Genomic DNA, 19,783 nt, shown 5'->3' on the forward strand with positions numbered 1-19,783 from the left:
GGATGGAACCTGGGCCTCGGTAGTGGAAGCACGGAATCCTAACCACTAGGCCACCAGGAAACTCCCTGCGGAGCATCGAGTTCTTAAAAAAAATTAATTTTCGTGTCTTTCTGATTAATCATGGGGCAGTTGTACCTAATTTAGGACTAATTTATTCTTATCTCTCTTACTGAATAAGTGCTTGTAGTACTCAGACTATCTTGGAACTTAGCCCAGTGCCTAGAAAAACTTCCTAAATGTATATAATATTTTGGGGTTAGTTGATTCATGGAGCTCTCATACTTTGAAGCACACTTGCCATATGATTGTCCAGGAACTGGCCAAATAAATGTTAGACAAACACACGTTGTTGGGATGACTTTTGCTTCTTGATGGTTTCATGTAATTCCAGCAGTGTTTGGAAATAATTTGGTAAGATGTTCGAAGGTAACACTTTAATACTTGATAGAAAAATCAAAATGCTCTTTTGGCTACTGAGTGGTACACATCTCATTCTGTTTAATATGCCTTCCCAAATCCTGTGTCTGTTGAGATCGGGTGTATATAACTAGCTGACTTTAAAAGTTAATGCCTGAGCCTAGAATTGAGATAAGTAGTTAAAAAAAAATGTTTTGAAAGCATAGTTTTACTTGTTCTTTACTACTTAGGGGTTATGCCTGCTTTACATAAAATCAGTTAACTAGTTTTGGTATCTTTATCTGTAATTGACATTCTTTTGTATGTTCATTGAAATGTGTGAAATTTGATTTTTTTTTGCATCTAATGAATTAGATGATAAATGAGCTTGAATTTGACATTTGAGAGCTCTTTGACAGTAGATTTTCCATTATTTTTCAGTACTGTGGTCAGCATATGTAAAAGAATGTACACAGTATCCCTTTAGAGGACTAAATAAAGTGCCTTTCACAAATAGTCCTGGAGCTTCTGGAAAAGAATAAGTTGTAGCTTGTGTTTCTAAATAAATGGAGTAGCCCAGTTGCAGCTATGGGTTGACATCACCTGGCTTAATTTGACAGGTATGAAGCAGAATGGCTTATATAGTTGTGGAATATGTACGTGGGTTATTAGTATTGTCTGTTTTTCTTCAAGTGCTTTATTTCTTGGCTGTGTGTGGGGGAGGATGTATGCATTCTTGGAAGCTGTGCTGTTTCACAGTCTCAGAACTTACTGCCTAGGTAGACAGATACTGTGAGATACCCTTGGTTACATGGAGTAACAGTTGATTAGGATGTTGGAAATACTTGACTTTTTTGTAGAAGAGGGAATAGAAAAGTATGGACAGTACGCCATAGCAAAACTTGATTTCTTTGCACTGTTGCCTAATTGTTTTGTTAAATAGCCAATAAAAAGCTTCAGGTGTTTGCCAAGTCATAAATTTTCATGAGTTAAATTTGAGGTTGTTATTCTGTACCCTCTTCACTTTAGAAAGGTGACAGACTCCAGTTAACTGACAGAATGGAGCTCGATTTTTCCCCTTGCTTAAATGGGGGTTTGTTTTTCTAAACATCTTCAAATGCAGGCAGATTCCATATGGCTCATCAGAGTCATTTTGGTTTAAAAAAATTTTTTTTTGCCTTTCTGTACCAGTCCTTGTCTGATTTTTTGGGTTCTATTTTACTAGATTTAGTCTTTTTGAAAAGTAGGATTTAAAAAAGCAATTTTTGGTTGGTTTCTTTTAGTGTTAGTTTGTCAGTTAGTCTGGAAACCAACTGTTGAGTCAATGATGGCCACACCTGATACTTCACACGTATTGACAGGAAGTGTTCCAGGTGGCTGAATAGACTAGTGTCATGTGGCAACAGAGCAAGCCCACCTTTGCTAAAAGCATACCTCTAGCAGAAAGCATTTTCTTCGTTTTCATTCGCTGTACTCTCCATTGACTTTTTTTTTTAATAAATTTATTTTATTTATGTATTTTTGGCTGCGTTGGGTCTTCGTTGCTGTGCGAGGGCTTTCTCTAGTTGCAGCGAGTGGGGGCTACTCTTCGTTGCGGTGCGTGGGCTTCTCATTGCAGTGGCTTCTCTTGTTGCACAGCACAGGCTCTAGGCGCGCAGGCTCAGTAGTTGTGGCTCGCGGGCTCCAGAGTGCAGGCTCAGTAGTTGTGGCGCACGGGCTTAGTTGCTCTGCGGTATGTGGGATCTTCATGGACCAGGGCTCGAACCCATGTCCCCTGCATTGGCAGGGGGATTCTTAACTGCTGCGCCACCAGCGCAGCCCCTCCATTAACATTTAAGAATGATTAGGCAAATGAGTGGTTTTATTATTGGCACTAACCAGTCTCTCCTTTTCTTGACTTTATTTTGGGGAGTAATCTTCTGGGTGCACCAATCAAGATAGAGATCAGAATGATTTGTTTTAAAATTAAGTGTATATGGGACTTCCCTGGTGGTCTAGTGGTTAAGACTCCTGGGCTTCCACTGCAGGGAGCGCGGGTTTGATCCCTGTTTGGCGAACTAAGATCCTGCATGCCAGGCGGTGAAGCAAAAAAAAAAAAAAAAAGTGTGTAATTTGTTATATTGTTCATTTTAATTCTCCAAGATGACAAGACTGATTTGACATTGGAGTCAAATATAGATTAGTTCAACAAGCAAGAGGGAGCGTTGTCAAATGAAAACACATAATTTTACTTCTACACTTGGGTATCTTAAGACTTTATTCGTTTAACAGATATATCTTGGGTATCTTACTGTGCCTAGTGTTAAGATCTTTCTACAGTTCTAAAAGGATGAAACTGTATATTAAAGACAGCTTCTATTTTTGGTAAAATGTAGACAGATTGAAGTTCTCACAAGTACAAATACCTTCATTCTCCATTGTCACAGACCAAAAGATGGGGAAGAGGGCTGTGAAGATAGAAAAGCCAAAAACTAGTATGTCTGACATTGTGAGAAACTGGATTTTTGAAACTAGAGTTGTCTATTCAGCCTTTTGTGAGTATGTAGTGTCTGATGTCCATAGGTGCATAATATAGTGAAATACATAAAGGGTGAAATTAAGTGGAGTTACATATTTTATAACTATAAATAGAGCTTTAGTTAAACAGAATTTAATGGTTGCCAGTTCTGTACCACAGATTTTCATGTACATTAAGGAGTTCCAGATAATTGTGTATGGGTGTTTAATTTTGGGGGAAAGTTTATTTTTTCCATTATAGAATAAAATATAATCCTTATGAAACATATGGCAATTTTATCTTTAAATTGAACCCTTTTCCCCCTTCTGTTGTGGTTCCTTTTTAAGTTGGGAGTATAACTGAAGGGTTTTTTAAATAATAGGAGATTGTGAAATATTCTAATTCAATGAAAATATTCTAATTCAGGAAATAGTGATCCTGTAGGGATTTTTATGACTAATAGAGCTACTGTCTTTAAGGAGATTATCGGTTAGTATGGAGGATAAGAAAGGGCTTTGTAAAAGGTAAAGCAGTATATGGATATTAATTGTGATATAATTCTTGGTAAAATTCTTTTTATATGTGGTTTACAGTTTAAAACTTGGAGAGTCAGAGGAGGGAAAGCTGTACAGTTGAGTAGGGGGCAGTGGGACCATGAAATTGATCTGTTCTATTTTGACAGTAAATTTGGGGGGGGGATCAAAAAATAGAAGAAAGCAGGGAAATGGCAAAATGCAAGTTGTCCTTGGTAAAATGTTACCAGTTTGGTTAGAAGGATGGGGTATTTGTGAGGTGTGATACAAATAAGAGATGAAGCTTAAGAGCTGGAGTGGGGCTGTATTGTAGGTCTTGAATCATACTGGACGTGTTTGGAATGACTTTAGGGAACTACTGAAGTTTTACCAGCATGGAAGTGGCATAACTGAGGAAGATTAAAATTAGGTGTGTGTGTGTGTGTGTGTGTAACCACAGTAGGAGGCAGTTGGAACCGTCTAGACAAGAGACTGTTGAGGACCTGAATATTGTTTATAATTCATGGTTTAAATTCAGACAAAAGTATTCAGCTCAATATATGGAATTTCCATAAGCAAGAGCCCCTTATTTGTTATCTGGTGTTGATTGAGGGTGATCACTAAAGTGATACTTTTTATCTGCTCACACTTCAATTCAGGTTAGGACACTTACATTATATAGGATGATCACATACACAAAATGGAGTGTGGTTGATGGTTTTTTTTTTTTTTTTGTGAACACTGAGTTCTCACAACTTTTAAATTTAGGCTTTCCTGCTTTCACTGCTTGGCACTTGCTTACTTGATTTTCTTTCCCAATCCTAATCACCTAAAATAAATCCCTGAGGCGGCTTTCAGTGGACCTCCCTTTATAGATTCACACAAGCTGTCATTTGTTTGGTGTCTCTTCATATTGTTTTCTGGTTACCTGTCTTTGGCTATCTTAAAGTTTTCTCAGAATCCATTTTATTTTGGGGATTAGAAAATAAAACACATCCCCTCTTGTTTAGAGGTCTAACAGTGAAGGTTGCAGACATTTTGTGGTTTAATTCCTGTATGAAATACTCCAGCTTATTACTTTTTTTAATGTAGAATGTAACCTATTAAATTTTTAGGGAGACATTTGTGTTTTTCTTTTTTTTAAATTGAGGTATAACTGAAATACAACATATTAGTTTCAGGTGTATGCATATGTTTTTATTATGTTCTGCTCCATCTTGTATTAGTTGACGGTACTTTTTCTCTCTTAGTTGAATTGTTTTTTGAACTTGTTACTTTTTTGAGATAAAATTTATCCATGTATAGGTCTTAAGTTGAGTGATTTTTGACAAATGTATACACCTGTGTAACCATAACCCTGATCAAGATACAGATACACAATGACTTTGCAGTTGGATAACTTCCTTTCCCACTGCACCCCCGCCCCCAAAAAAACCAAAAACCCTGGCAGAGTGTATGTGTGGATCTTACCTTAAAAGTTATTATAGACAGGAAATTTTTGAATATTATCTCATGATTTATTACCAACTTATGGTTTCTGAAGATTGATAACCTCGTCATCTTCAACATAGTTCTGTTATTCCTCTTTTGCTATAAACAAACTTGGAATATCTGAAGATCCTTGTGAAAACAGTTTCAGATGGTGGATCCACTGTTAACCTTTTCAGGCATTTGAGTCCTGGAACACAGAGGAGCTCTGCTAAGTTTGTTGGCTAAATTTATTCCTGTGAGCTACAGGTTCACGGACTTTTCTCTTCCCTCTTGAACCTACCATTGGTAGCTCTGTTTTTTGTCCTCTCCCCAACCTAAACATTGCACTTCCCTTAAGATCCTTACCCTACCTCTGCCCTCTGTGATCCTTTCCAAATCTTGGTACAGGTCTGCAATGAAAGGTAACTGTGCTTATCACTTCAACCTTTTTTTGTTCTCCCAACTAGTTTGTCCCTGAAGGCTGAGCCTGTCATTTTCTCTACTGTTCTGTGTACTTGCCCTAAAGCACTCCCCAAACTCATTTCTGTCTTAAGGGCCTTTGCAAGTCCTGTTCTTGCTGTGTAGCTACTGCATAGATTGTTCTTCTCAGAGTGCTTGACCTGGGTGTTTTCATGCTATCTCAGCCTAAGTGCACCCCCTCAGTGAGAAGCACCAGGCTTCTCTAATAACACTCACTATCTGAGTTTTTTTGTGTCTTCCCCAGTAAGACATAACCTTTATGTATGCATGCATCTTGTATAATGGTTTTACTTCTGTATCCCTTCTTCCCTACCAGTGCATCAGTAAATAGTAAACACTCTAAATTTGAGTGTCCTTTCTCAAGTAAATACATGAAAATGGAATTCTGCAAGTTTGTTTTTGTGTTTAGAGTTAACTGCAGGGCTTAGAACACTGTAACTGTAGGAGGCATTTTGAGAGGAACTGTTCCTTGTACAGCAGCTCGGTTAGCCCGAGGCAGCAACTTAAGTAAGGTGATTGTACAGGTTCAAAGGGACAATGTTCTAGTGGACTGAGGTGGCCAGATCAGACTGTGGCCATTTAAGATTCATAGGTTTTATCCATCTTGAAGAAATACTCTGCTCACATAAAGTTAATTTACACATTGACAGTTTATCCCATATCTGTTTTATCTATTTGTACATTATTTAAACAGTCTAATCACCAAAAAGTTAAGCACTGGGTGGGTTGAGCCTCTTTTGACATTCCATTAGAAGGCCTGAGGAAACAAACCTCTTGCCAGTTGTATGCCTGCTGATTGGGGAATGACTGAAATCCAAATTTTCCAGAATCAACAGGTTTCTTTCATAGTGAATTACTTCTTTCATATTAATCTTCATACCCTTTGAAGAAAGGAGATTGTATTCCTGTTAGAAATCATTCCTTAGGAAGTTAATGTTGCTACTCATAGCATGTCTAGGATCTCATGTTTATTATTTAAAAACCTGTTACGGACTTTTTGTGTTTATTACTTAAAAATCTTTTTCAAAAGAGGAGTTTCTGGGGAATTCCCTGGCAGTCCAGTGGTTTGGCGCTTTCACTGCCAGGGCCTGGGTTCGATCCCTGGAGGGGGAACTAAGATCCTACAAACCACACAGCCCCCCCACCTCCCCCCCCCAAAAAAAAGAGGAGTTTCTGGCTTCCCTGGTGGTGCAGTGGGTTAAGAATCCGCCTGCCAATGCAGGGGACACGGATCTGAGCCCAGTCCTGGAAGATCCCACATGCCGCGGAGCAACTAAGCCCATGTGCCACAACTGCTGAGCCTGCGCTCTAGAGCTCGTGAGCCACAACTACTGAAGCCGTGGTGCCTAGAGCCGGTGCACCGCAACAAGAGAAACCACCGCAATGAGAGTCCCGTGTGCTGCAACTAGACAAAAACCCGCGCACAGCAACGAAGCCCCAGTGCAGCCAAGAATAAATAAAATAAAATAAAATAAATTTAAAAAAAAAAGACTTTCTGGTATCAGAATTGTAGATTGCTTTTTGGTATGGAACTTACTAAATTCTGCTATTTCTTTGTTTATAAGGAAAGGCACTACTTTTTTCTTTTACCCTTTTTATCATCAATAAAGCACCTCAGCAGTGCTCTTATAGGTCTACAAGAAAATTATTACAAGCTCTGCAGTGGCCTAAGGTAATTATATGTATATGTCTGCAGATTTTTTAAAAAAATTGTTGAACTTAGTATTTACTAGATTTTTATTTTGGGGTGGCATCTAATGTATTAATACCTTTTGCTGATTAGGCAAAAGCCTTCACTAATAAGCATGTCTTGAACTATATAGTGACACGTATTAGTTTTTCCTCTGTATATAACAGCATTGGCAACAATCTTGTTTTTTACTGAAGTTCTTTGAATTAAAATTTTCCCTCTTATTTAAATTTAATTGAAAAATTATCTTTACTGTCTCCTCTTTAGCATTTTAATCTTCTGATTTAAAAAGATGTGTGTATATGGAGTGTGTGTGTCAGTGTGTGTGTTTGAAATTTTAACTTTCATCTTGGAATATTTAGTTCTTTGAAGCAACCCATGACTCTCGCTATCCTGCCTCTTAAGGGTCTCCCTAGTTTATATTCCTAGTAATATGAACCCTGGAATCCTTGTCTGAAATATATCACTTTATTTCCAGTCTCTTTGCTTTGATTCTGACACTGGAAATTCAGACTCATTGCCCTAATGACAGAGTGTATGTTGACTTCCTGCAGTTTGCCAGAAATTAGGCAGAAAAATCTATTAATTTGAGGGAAAATGTTGAACTTTTTGTCTGTTCTCTGTAGAATGGGACTCTCTTCTGATTTGATGATTAAAAAGATCCAAAGATGATCACCAGTATCACATAGTATTGTACAGATGAATTAATGCATATTTAATTGGAAAGAAAACACATCCTGGATTTTCTTTCCTAAAAAGATTGATTGTTTTTCTTCCTGTCCTTATATTCTTTTGATAAATGTGAAGAAAAATGAAAATGGTTTTCCAGAAGTAAGACAATGAATCTTGAGATTTAGTATCTATTCATTAGTCTGGTTTAGAGGAATCTACCTTGAGGTACAGTTTGTATTGTTTTTGCAGGACTTGAGTTAGAATTCTGTTATAAATGATTAATTGTCATTATTTGAAATATTGACGTAATTTTCATATGTGGTATCTTGTTCCTTTTTGAAAATACTGAAACTAAAGATGAACTTATGCTTAATAAAAGTGTGTTGGGGGGTGGTAATCAATTGACTGACTATAAGACAAAGTTTTGTAAAAGCAGCCTTTTATTTAATTAAAGTGGCCTATCTTGTATAGTTACTATAATGCTAGTATTCTCTATGTTTTTATTGTAATCTTATTGAAGATGTGAAAATTACACCACAGTGCTCTTCTCCCTGTTCTTTTAGTCCATTTAAAAATCCACTTGTCTTAGTATAATTACATTGGAGAAGTTAGAAGTAGAACCAGAGTGTTTTAGATTCTTCTCTAAGGTATATTTATTTTTAAGAATGTGTGCATTTTTAGTTTTGATCCTTTACAAATATTTGTCTTAGGAGAGGCTGGTGTCATGAAAATAGCAATGGACTAAGAATGGGAAGACAGAGGTCTTTTGTACTGACGTTACCAGCTGTCCCTCTGAGGAGGGATGCATTCCCTAAGACTGCAGGGTTGTGAGGGTTAAAGATAAAGTTTGGGAAATTACTTTCAAAACTGTAAAATGCTATACAAATGATATTTATGTTGTCACATCTGAATCAAATTTGGAATTTTAAAGAACCTCTCTCTTTTATCTCTTCCTCAAAAAGTTACAATTTACTACACACATGCACCCACACTCTAGTTCAAATTTCATTTTTCTCTTCTAGAACTCTAAGTACTAGAGTGTGTGTGTCTGTATGTGTGTGTGGTAACTTCTAAAAGTTTCATGAAGGGCATTTATGTCAAGTGTCTTAGAGGATATATGACTGGAAGCTCATATAATTATTAAATTTCTGTTAGGTATGGCATTTGCCATCCTTAGTATAGTAGTGGCTTTTCTTTTTACATTTTCTACTTACAGGCTTCTAGAATGAAAATTTCCATTAGGCTATCATCCTGTTTCAAGTTGGCCAATGAGGAATTTGACTGTATCATTCTTTATTTTTTCTATATATCTTATAATTCACACTTTAAGAACTTGATACCAGTTGAAATTGTGAGACAGCAAAAATAATCTAATCTTTCTGACTGCATTTATTGTAGGGCAGGTGCAAATGGAATTAAATAGAGACAGGGTAGGTTAAAAGGTAGCTTGTACCTTGCTTAACTTTCATTATACAGTTGGAATTTAAGAACTGATTCTTATAAGAACATCAGTTGAATGCTGCATTGCGTTTTCTCCCCTACTCTAGTACGTATGTATGTTTGTTTTAAAGGGAGTAGGGAAATCATGGAATCATGGAAAGGATAGACTCTGGCAGTGTAATAGTTTGAAATACATAAAAAAAGAAGAACCACATACATCTTCTAAACAGATAGGAATTAATGAAATTTTGTATCATTATGTAGTGTATATACAGTATTAAGCTTTCATGAGATTTTGGTACTATTTTACATTATAGCACTATAAATTTACTCAAAATGCGTAAATACTGTCTCCTAAGGAACTTCATATCTAGAAACACTGATTTTTCTCTTTCGTTGTAAAGTTTTTATTTTATACCACTTAAATCGATCTGATACAAGTGTGTTTAGTGTAAAATGTAACAAAAGAAAGAGATAGGGTTTGTATAGGCCTTTTGAGTTTAAAGTGGCTTAAGTGATGATTTTGAACTGTTTCATAGCTTTCTCAAACTTATAGCTAAATACTTCAAATACCTCAGTGTATTTCTGGCCACTGCTGAGCACAGTTGGAGTGCTGTTTCTTGGCGCTTGATTGCTGCTTACTAGAATATTTCAATAACTACCCCAAACTGTCTTCATTTAATAAATATTTCTGCAGTTAGAAGGGTAATCTGGTTTTTGTGAAAAATATCTTCCTTTCCCAACTGTTTCATTTAGGAGCCCATGTCTTTTGAGATTTATCTATGATACATTTTTATTTGTTTATGTTTAAGTAGGGGAGGATATGGCTGTTCAACATCACCTCTGAAAAAGAGGTTCCAATGCTTAAGTAGGAGGGTTTACCATGATACCACTGATTACAGGTAGTATGTTTCTTTACCAGTTTGGTGTTTAATAGTGTTATTTCCTACCCCAGGATACCTAAGGAGATAGGTCCTAAAGGAGTTACTGGACATGTTGAAAGGAGTCAGAGTCCATTTAAAAATCCACTTGCTGTCTTCGTATAATTATGTTGGTAAAGTTAGAAATAGAACCAAGGTGTTTTAGATTTCTCTCTAAGGTGTATTTATTTAAGAGGGTTGGGGTTGGGGGTCATGTGTCTGATTTGAGAATGGCCTAAAGATATTTCTGGTAATGTCTTCCTCTGTTGAGAATCATGTGTGGAATATGAAAATCAGTGTCTTTTCCATACTTGCCATTATATTTAAGATGTGTTACATGTTAAGGAGTGCATGTTAGAATATTGCTTTTTCGATGCCCGCATCCTTGACTCTGCCCAGGATTTGTAGGGTATACCATACCATTGTGGCAGTAGAGCCTAACTTGGTAATAGTTTTCTTTAAAAATACCTGTGTCTAAATTGCCTAGTATTTACTTTTTCTTGATGTGTTACAAGTGATTTTTGGCAGCCACATCATTTTTCTTGACCTGTAAAAAAAAAAAAAAAGTGGTAATGATGTTATCTGTTACACAGTACATTTTTGTACCACAGTGCTTTTTTGGATTATTTTTAAAGGGAAAATTTAAAATATGTAATTCTTAGAGAATCTCACAAGCATGTTAGTCCCTTGGGTATATGCTTGAGTCCATTAGAGGAACTTTATCAGAATAACTCTACAGTCGTTATTTGCCTGTTTTCAGGACTTTTGATTTTTATTTACTTATTTGTTTTGGCCCCCCCCACCCCAGTTTTCAGGACTTTTTATGTTTTTAAATATTTATTTATTTGGTTGTGGTGGGATCTTCGTTGCAGTGTGTGGAATCTTTTAGATGCGGCTGCAGGATCTTCAGCTGCGGCATGCAAACTCTTAGTTGCGGAATGTGGAGTCTAGTTCCCTGACGAGGGATCAAACCCCGGCCCCCTGCATTGGGAGTGCAGAGCTTTAGTCACTGGACCGTCAGGGAAGTCCCCAGGACTTTTTAAAAGATGGTCGCCACATTTCTTATATTATAAAACACTCTGCCCTATCCTAGATTAGAGTCCCCCTCTGGTCTCAAGACTTCGTTTTAGGATTTCTTTAGTGTTTAACTCTTAGTGATTCTTAATATTCTGTGTCCTAAGTGGCTATGTTTGGCATATAACTGGAGAGTCTGCGTGAGGGTGAGGGGGTGGGACATGTTTCTTGGTAGACTTTCAGTCTTTTTGTCCTTCCTTTGCTAGGGAGGTCACGCAGTAAGAGATTTCCTTTCAATCTTGGCAATTTCCCAGGCTGAATGGGATGTTTCTAAAGTACTTCCAGGACTTGCTGACAAAAGAGGAAGATAAGGGATGCAAATGGTAGCTGAAGCAGGGTTTTATTTAAGGCTGTAAACTAGCTTGGGTTAAAAATAAAGGTCAGGGCTTCCGTGGTGGTGCAGTGGTTGAGAGTCTGCCTGCCGATGCAGGGGACACGGGTTCGTGCCCCGGTCTGGGAAGATCCCACATGCCGCGGAGCGGCTGGGCCCGTGAGCCATGACCGCTAAGCCTGCACGTCCGCCACTGGAGAGGCCACAACAGTGAGAGGCCCGCATACCATAAAATAAATAAATAAAGGTCAGAAGAAAGTGAGTCCAGTTAACGTGGTGCCTTAGATTCGGAAGCCTTCAGGTGAACGATTATTTAGCATTAACAAAATTGTTTTGTTTTGTTAAATGATGAAAATTGAATTCACATCTGTATTGGAGATTAAAAGCATACCACCTTTTATCAATATTCTTAATGCCTAGTAAGAAATGAATTTATGCCAGATGAGGTACAGAACCTCATAATACTTAAATACGTGAAATAAATTAGAAGTGGACTGACTGTCTCTCAGGCAATGATTTTTCTGATTTTGCCAGCGACAGTGCTTTGACTCTTTAAATTTTTTTTGAAAGCTATCAAAATGGGTAGGCAATAAAATATTAGGAATTTACAGGGTGTTTCTTCTTTAAAAAAATAAAGTGCTATCAGGACTTATCTCAGGCATTTCTCAAGCATTGCTAAAGAGTAAAATTACTATCTTGCTAGAAATTTGGAACTTTTTTACTATTAGTCTAGGTAATAGTTGTCTTTTACTGGTTTAAGTGCATTGTTTTGTTTCTTTCTGTACCTTGGCTAGGTTAATCCTTCCCTAGCTTAAAGTTCCAGCTCTCATGCCTGATTAATTCAGACACTGACAGTCTTTGGTTTCATTGGAGAGCATCCAGTGCTACATTTTTGCTTTTCCATTGAGAATGGCTACAAAATATGGCAGGCAATATAAGACATGAAATATCGAATTATTAAAAATAAATCAATGTTCTTTTACTTTTATACCTTTACTGTAAAGAAATGTACTCTTTCCTATATGTCAGATTTATTGAGGTTTAGTTTATATGCTGTAGAGTTCTTTGAGTTTTGAGGAATGCAGATAGTATTGTAACCATGAGCACCACAATCACGCTGTAAATAGTTCCATCATATCTTCCCTTCCCCCACCCCAAGTTTCCTTACTCCCTTTTGTAGTCAACTTCTCCCAGCCCTTGGTAACTGGTCTTTTTTCCCCTATAATTTTGTCTTTTCAAGAATGTCATAAATAAGGTTTTAAAAAGTTGTTGTAAAATACACATAAAATTTACCATTTTACAATTCAGTGGTATTACGTACATTCATAACATGTGCAACCGTGACCACAATCTAGTTCCAGAACTTTTTATCACCCCAAGTGGAAACCCAGTATCAATTAAGCGGTCACTCCCCATTTTCCCCTCTTCCCAGCACCTGGCAACCACAAATCTATTTTCTCTGTGGATTTGCCTCTTCTGGATATTTCATATAAGTGGAATCATGTAATATGTAACCTTTTGTGTCAGACCTCTTTGACTTAGTATAACATTTTCAAGGGTCATCCTTGTTATAGTAGGTATGGCTGAATAATGATCTGTTGTATACCACATTTTGTTTATCCATTCATCCTTTGATGGGCATTTGAGTTTCTGTCTTTTGGCTATTGTGAATAGTATTGTGGTGAACATACACCTATAAGTTTTTGTTTGAACATTTGTTTTCAGTTCTTTTGGGCATATATATACCTGGGAGTGGATTTGCTGGATCATGTGGTAATTCTATGTTTAACTTTTTTTTTTTTTTTTTTTTTTTGTATGCGGGCCTCTCACTGTTGTGGCCTCTCCTGTCGCAGAGCACAGGCTCTGGACACGCAGGCTCAGCAGCCATGGCTCACGGGCCCAGCCGCTCCGCAGCATGTGGGATCCTCCCGGATTGGGGCACGAACCCGTGTCCCCTGCATCGGCAGGCGGACTCTCAACCACTGCGCCACCAGGGAAGCCCTATGTTTAACTTTTTGAGGAACTGCCAAACTGTTTCCTGAAGTCCTTTGTACCATTTTACATTCTTATCAGTGATGTACAAGAGTTCCAATTTCTCCACCTCTCACAACATTTTCCATTTAAATTTTTTTGGCTATTCTAGTGGGTGTGGTTTCTGTTTGTGGTTTTGATTTGCATTTTCCTATTCACTAATGATTGAAGTTGAGCAACTTTTCATGTGTTAATTGGCCATTTGTATGTCTTCAGAGAGATGTATCAATTCAGGTCTTTTGCCCATTTTTAAATTGGATTGTTTGTCTTTTTGTTGAGTTATAGGAGTTCTTTGTATATTTTGGATATTAGACACTTCTCTTATGAGGTATATGATTTGCAAGTATTTTCTCTGGTTTTATGAGTGGTCTTTTCATTTGATAGTGTCCTTTGCACAAAAATAAATAAGACTTCTAAAATGCATATTAAGTAGAATTTAAAAATTTGGAATCATTTAAATATATTACTGAAGCCATCCCTTTCTATTACTGGCTTCTTTTTTGTGTTCAGAGAAGTTATTCTTAAGATCATATGCATAGACCATATTTTAGTTATATAAAGTTTTACCTTAGAAGACAAAATTTTTACTTAATCACAATGGATTTTGATCCAAGGTCATCTTCTCCTCAGTTCCCCACCCCTCTCCATGCAGCAACCACTGTACTGTTTTCCTTTCCCTATGAAAGGTGTGTGGTATTAGATAATACAGTACCTCTGCCTTCAATACTAGCATCTTTTCAAACTAGTGGGCAAATTGAAGCTAGTATATAACTACTAAAGTGCAAGCTAGTGTGGTTCTCTCTTTGAGTGTTGTAAGAGTTTGAAGAAGGGGCTGAATGATGGAATTTTTATTTTATTTTTCTTTCTGAAAGCACAGAACATTTTATACTCCTAATTGGAACTTATACTAACAGTTCTTTTTATTCTAGATTGTAAATTCTTAGAGGGTTGGAACTATCTTACTTAGTTCGCCTTTTGGAGTCATTACTCCTAGTTAGTGCTCTTGTTGTAGAACATAACCAAGAAAATATTGTTGATTAGGGAGTATGGGTTCTAGGTTGAATGTTGAAGAAAACTTAGTGTTGGGTTAGGTTAGGGGACTGCATTCCAGTGTCAAGAGAAAGGCCTCAATTGTGAGAATAGGCAATCATTTAGTCAGCAACTAATTTGTGTGCCATCAAGGCAATGAGGGGTACAATGATAAGCAACGCTAACAGGCTCTTGCCCTTTTGGAATTTACAGTCTCCTGGCAGAACACAGTTAAATAAGCTTCTCAAATGGTGTAAGAGCTAAGGGAACTATTAGGTTCTCTGGAAGCACTTATATAGCAGGGACTCCTAGTCACCCTCAGGGGAATCAGAAACTTTGCGAAGGAAAGCTGAAGCTTGAAGGACATTGAAAAATTAGCTAGGGTCGGCGAGTGCTGAGGACAAGGCTGTTCCAGGCAGACGAGCTGAGCAAGGTGACTGAAAGATTGGGATGGATGGAGCATAGAATGTAAAAGGATTACAAGAGTGTGGAGAGTTAGCTGAAAAGGGAAGTAAGGTACATAAGATGATAAAGGGCAGTGGGAGGACATCAGATTTGTGTTTCATAAGAATTATTTTTGTTGCACTGTGGAGGAGAAGTGAGAGAGAGGTGAGAATTGGAGGTGGGAAACATACTGTGTCTGACTGGCCAAATAGTGCCATTTATTGGAAAATACCTGATGATGGTACCATTTATTAAAATGGGGGTTCCAGGAAGAAAGGAGCCAGTTGTGTTTGAGGCATTAGAACATTAAGATTGTTTTTTTAAACAGTTGGGTTTATAGGTCTGGACCTCAGAGTGGACATATATGATGGAGGCCTGGATTTGGGAGTCGATGTCCTATGGGTGATAAGTACTGCCATTGGCATGGATTGCGGGAGAGAGTACAAAGTGAGATGCATAGAGGGCCTGTGGTCAAGCTTTGAGAAACTCCAAGATTTAGTATTTGGTAGAGGAGGCTGAGCAAGCCTTCAAAGGTTCCTGAAAAAGCAGAACCAGAGAGGCAGCAAGAAATACAGACTATAACATACTATAAGCCAAAGGAAGGGAAGAATCTGGTTACTTTGAATTCTCAGGATCTGAGCCCAAGTTATTGTAAGGATTTTAAAAAGAAGTTTTCATTCATCCCACCTCATTCTTCTGTAAGGCACCTTTGTGTAGGCCACAGCCTGCTCAACCCTGCTCAGAAGCCCTGTGAAAACCTGCTATGAGAGGATGAGTAAGAAGCAGCCTGGAATATATCTTGCTTTTATCAACCTGGAGGTCTTAGTTGGTTTTGCCAAAAGTGATAGGGCAGAAGTTGGATTGGTGTAGCTGGAGGAGCTAGTGGAGGTAAAGAAATGATACAGCGAGTAGAGACAATTCTTAGTTTGACTGCAAAGAGCAAAGGCAGATTGTTTGGTTGGAGGGACGTGGAATTGATGGACTTTTTCTGTTTTTTGGGAGGTTGTTTTGTTTTGTTTTTTTGCGATACGCGGGCCTTTCCCGTTGCGGAGCACAGGCTCTGGACGTGCAGGCTCAGCGGCCATGGCTTACGGGCCCAGCCACTCCGCAGCTTGTGGGATCTTCCTGGACCAGGGCACGAACCCGCGTCCCCTGCATCGGCAGGCAGACTCTCAACCACTGTGCCACCAGGGAAGCCCTGGGTGTTTTTAAATTTTTTAAAATATTTTTATTTTTTTCCGATACGCTGGCCTCTCACTGTTGTGGCCTCTCCTGCTGCGGCAGGCGGACTCTCAACCGCTGCGCCACCAGGGAAGCCCCCTGGGTGTCTTTTTAAAATATGTTTTTGTATTCTTACATTGGAGATATTAGAAAATTTTACATGTTTAAGGAGAGCATTCAGTTTGGTGGGAAAGGTAGACTCCCTAGGAGAAAGACTATTTGTGAAAAGGTATGAGAAGGTAGACATAGAATCCTAATCAAGGCCTAGAGTTGGGTGCAGGTGTGTTATGGTATCTTTTTTTTTTTTTTTTTTTTCCCCTTGGAGCAGGCTCAGCAGTTGTGGCGCACGGGCTTAGTTGCTCCACGGCATGTGGGATCTTCCCGGACCAGGGCTCGAACCCGTGTCCCCTGCATTGGCAGGCAGATTCTTAACCACTGTGCCACGGGGGAAGCCCAAGGGCACTCTTATTAGGCATTATATTCCAAGAGTTTAGAGATTACCTTCCAGAAGCCAAGGGTTAAGGCCAGACCTCTCTTTGGGCAAGGTAAAATTCTTTACAGTTTTACAACAATTGTTAAATATATTTTTATATTTTGAGGCTGCAGAAACTAATTAGTTGATGTTTGATTGATGATTAAAAGTTGGTAATAAAGAACCCATAAATTGTATGGGTTTGGTATCGTAGACACTTAATACTTAAGTAGCTAAGGAAGTTTCATTAAGAAATACTAGCTGTTAATATTTATAGTAAAATTGAGGTAAACATAATTTTGGCATGATGGTTCAATTCTGTTATATTAAATTTGAACTTACTGTTTTCTCCTGTGGAAACAGTTTCATATAATGAAGTCCCTGAGCCTCCCAAGTGAATTCTTTAGCCATAGACTCATATTTTAGAGCAATGTCTCTAATGTGAAAGTACACAAGCCTCAGAGTTATGCATAGTTTCACCTTTTCTCTTATACTTTTTTGAAAGTATGTCTGAATCCAGGTGAGTAAGAGATATCACAGAGATAACCTTGAATTTATTTATTTATTTATGTATTTTTGCGGTACGCAGGCCTCTCCCGTTGCGGAGCACAGGCTCCGGACGTGCAGGCCCAGCGGCCATGGCTCACGGGCCCAGCTGCTCTGCGGCATGTGGGATATTCCCGGACCGGGGCACGAACCCGTGTCCCCTGCATGGGCAGGCGGGCTCTCAACCACTGCGCCATCAGGGAAGCCCTTGAATTTATTTTTAACAAGTAAATCAGTTTTAGTGGTATTAACTGTTAGTATGAAAAATTCACAGCATATCCTACAACTGCTTTGTGACAGTGATGCTATACATCTTTGAGTACCATTGCTTTAGAGAATAAATGCATTCCCACCTCATTGGCTTTAGTGCAAATATCATTTCCTAGTTGATATCCATTACAAATTAGATCTCACCATGAGAACGAAATCCCTTAATAAGCCTAGTTAAAAACAACTTGAAGCAATATGATGCTTATTCCGGTGGCACCACTAGGTGTGGTGTTTGCATCAAGTCATTTCCAGGTGCTTTATGGAAATGTTTTCTGATAGGGAATTCCCTGACTTCACATTTCCAGGCTGACTTTTCCCCCTTAAGAACTGGACCACAAGACCACACTTAGCCAGGAGATACTTAACTATCCCCTAACACGTGGTAGGTTGTTGACGTGAGGTCTGAGGGCTTGGGTCATTGAAAATGAATAACCTCTCAGATTTATTACATTTTCTGTATATTGAGAATAGGTGACTAAAATGAGCGGTAACTATATTTGCATGTGATTTGTATGTTATAGTTAACATTTAAATTCTTTTGTACTAAAAATTTTTTTGTTGCCACCTTAAGCCTCTGTTCTCTAAGGCATAGAGTGGCATGTGCCATCTCAGTTTTTGCTTCAACATATAAACCCTAGAGGGCCATAGTGCAATTAAAAGCACCTAACCCATAAATGATATTTGCTTCATGTTTGAACAACAAATGTTTTAACCCACTGTCTTCACTAATATTGTAACTACTGTCTTACAGATTGACTTGATGCAAAAACATCACAAAGGCTCCATATTATACAGTATGCGATTTTTGAGGTATGAGCTTTAGAAACTTACCTCTCATGTGGCATGTACATCAGGCTTTAACTTCAGTTTAATCATTTTGGGGAATTTATGCATTTCTTTTTTTTCCCTCTCTCTCTCCATAATATTTTTAGAGTATTAAAGGGGCTGTGGAGGTATTTTTGGATTCTTGCTAGGATACTTAGTCTTAACAGATACATTTTCTTTTTATCACTAAATTGAGACACTAATTCTGGCAGATGATAGCTTTTTCAGCCCTTATAACTAGCTTAACATTTATGCCTGCCTCTTTGAGTTCAAATCTGCATTTTCTATTTTGTGCCTTTGATTGCCTCATTTTAAGTGCTCATTTCCGTTCTTAACAGTTTTCTATTTATTGGACTGGGATGATCTTGTTGGTGCTAACTGCCTGATATTGACTTTTTGAGAACTAAGCTGTCTAGATATTATAAAAATAGAGATTTCATATAAATGCTGAACTATTTTGTGATTTTGGGTTCAGAATACCTATAACTTGAATTCTGGTTAGAAATATTTTGATCAGTTTATATTAGAAGAACTTAGCAACCAGGGAGTTTTTAGACAGTTCTGAGACAGTAGTTCTACCCTAGTGAATTTTTTGCTATATTTCTGAAAACCCAAATTCTGAAAAAAAAAAAAAAACTTGGTGTTTATTACTAATGAGATTTAAAAACGTATATTTCTAACAAATTGGGAGGTTGTTCCTGTTTTTTTTCAGTTTAGTTTGAAATCAGTGCTTCCTAGTTAGCAATGGATTTGTTGGTAGCAGTAGATTGCTTAATTTCTTCAGTGAAGAAGTTAAAATCAGCTATTGTATATTGAGTATAAAAACTTGTTTTGATCATATTCATATGTTTGTGAACTATTTATATTTATTTGTTTAGACTGAAAACCTTGAGTATATTTACTATTATGGTCATAATAACTTCAAGTGTACCTTGTAAGCTAAGTATTTCTTAAGAACTTATCTTTCTTAAGCCTCACAATAACATTACATAATAGATAGGTATTATCCCCATTTTATGCAAAAGACAACTGAGGCTTGGAAATTAAGTTCCTTGTGCAGAATCACACATACCTTTTCAGTGCTAGAGCTGGGATTTGAGCCCAGACCTTTTTTAACCCATATTCGCTATTGCCTTGTGTTTACTGGTATGTCACCAGAAAAAGATACAAATATTTAACTCTCAATGGTAAGAGTAGTATATGTGATGCATAAGCATAATGAAAATTAGAAATTCAGATTATTTAGATATTAATTTAAATATTGATAGACTTAAGTTATCTTGATGTTTTAGAATTATTTTATTCATTCATTTACTAACAGCTTCCTTTTCTAAGTTGTGTTAGATGCTATATGTATAGACAGGTTCAAAATCTGCCAGAAAAGCTCATAAGTTCTCTTTTATTTTTCAGTTCCCTTTTAGAAATTAATGATATGTTATGGTTTATTATAGGTGCTCATTTAG

At 37.6% G+C, this 19,783-nt stretch overlaps 1 protein-coding gene across 3 annotated transcripts in view; it reads left to right on the plus strand.

Annotated features, from left to right (window-relative positions):
• SMG1 (SMG1 nonsense mediated mRNA decay associated PI3K related kinase) overlaps window positions 1-19,783 on the plus strand; it is a 94,694-nt gene that overhangs the window by 1,178 nt on the left and 73,733 nt on the right. The window contains exon 2 of one of the 3 annotated variants that reach the window (XM_024744169.1): window positions 18,247-18,305. The exons of the other annotated variants lie outside the window; for them this stretch is intronic. Coding sequence (XP_024599937.1) covers window positions 18,256-18,305 — 50 coding nt within the window. The 5' untranslated portion in view covers window positions 18,247-18,255. The remainder of the gene's footprint in view (window positions 1-18,246; window positions 18,306-19,783) is intronic. 3 annotated transcript variants of the gene reach the window in all.

The sequence above is a fragment of the Neophocaena asiaeorientalis genome, unplaced genomic scaffold, assembly GCF_003031525.2.
Source record: "Neophocaena asiaeorientalis asiaeorientalis breed wild unplaced genomic scaffold, Neophocaena_asiaeorientalis_V1.1 scaffold91, whole genome shotgun sequence".
Classification (NCBI taxonomy): Eukaryota; Metazoa; Chordata; class Mammalia; order Artiodactyla; family Phocoenidae; genus Neophocaena; species Neophocaena asiaeorientalis.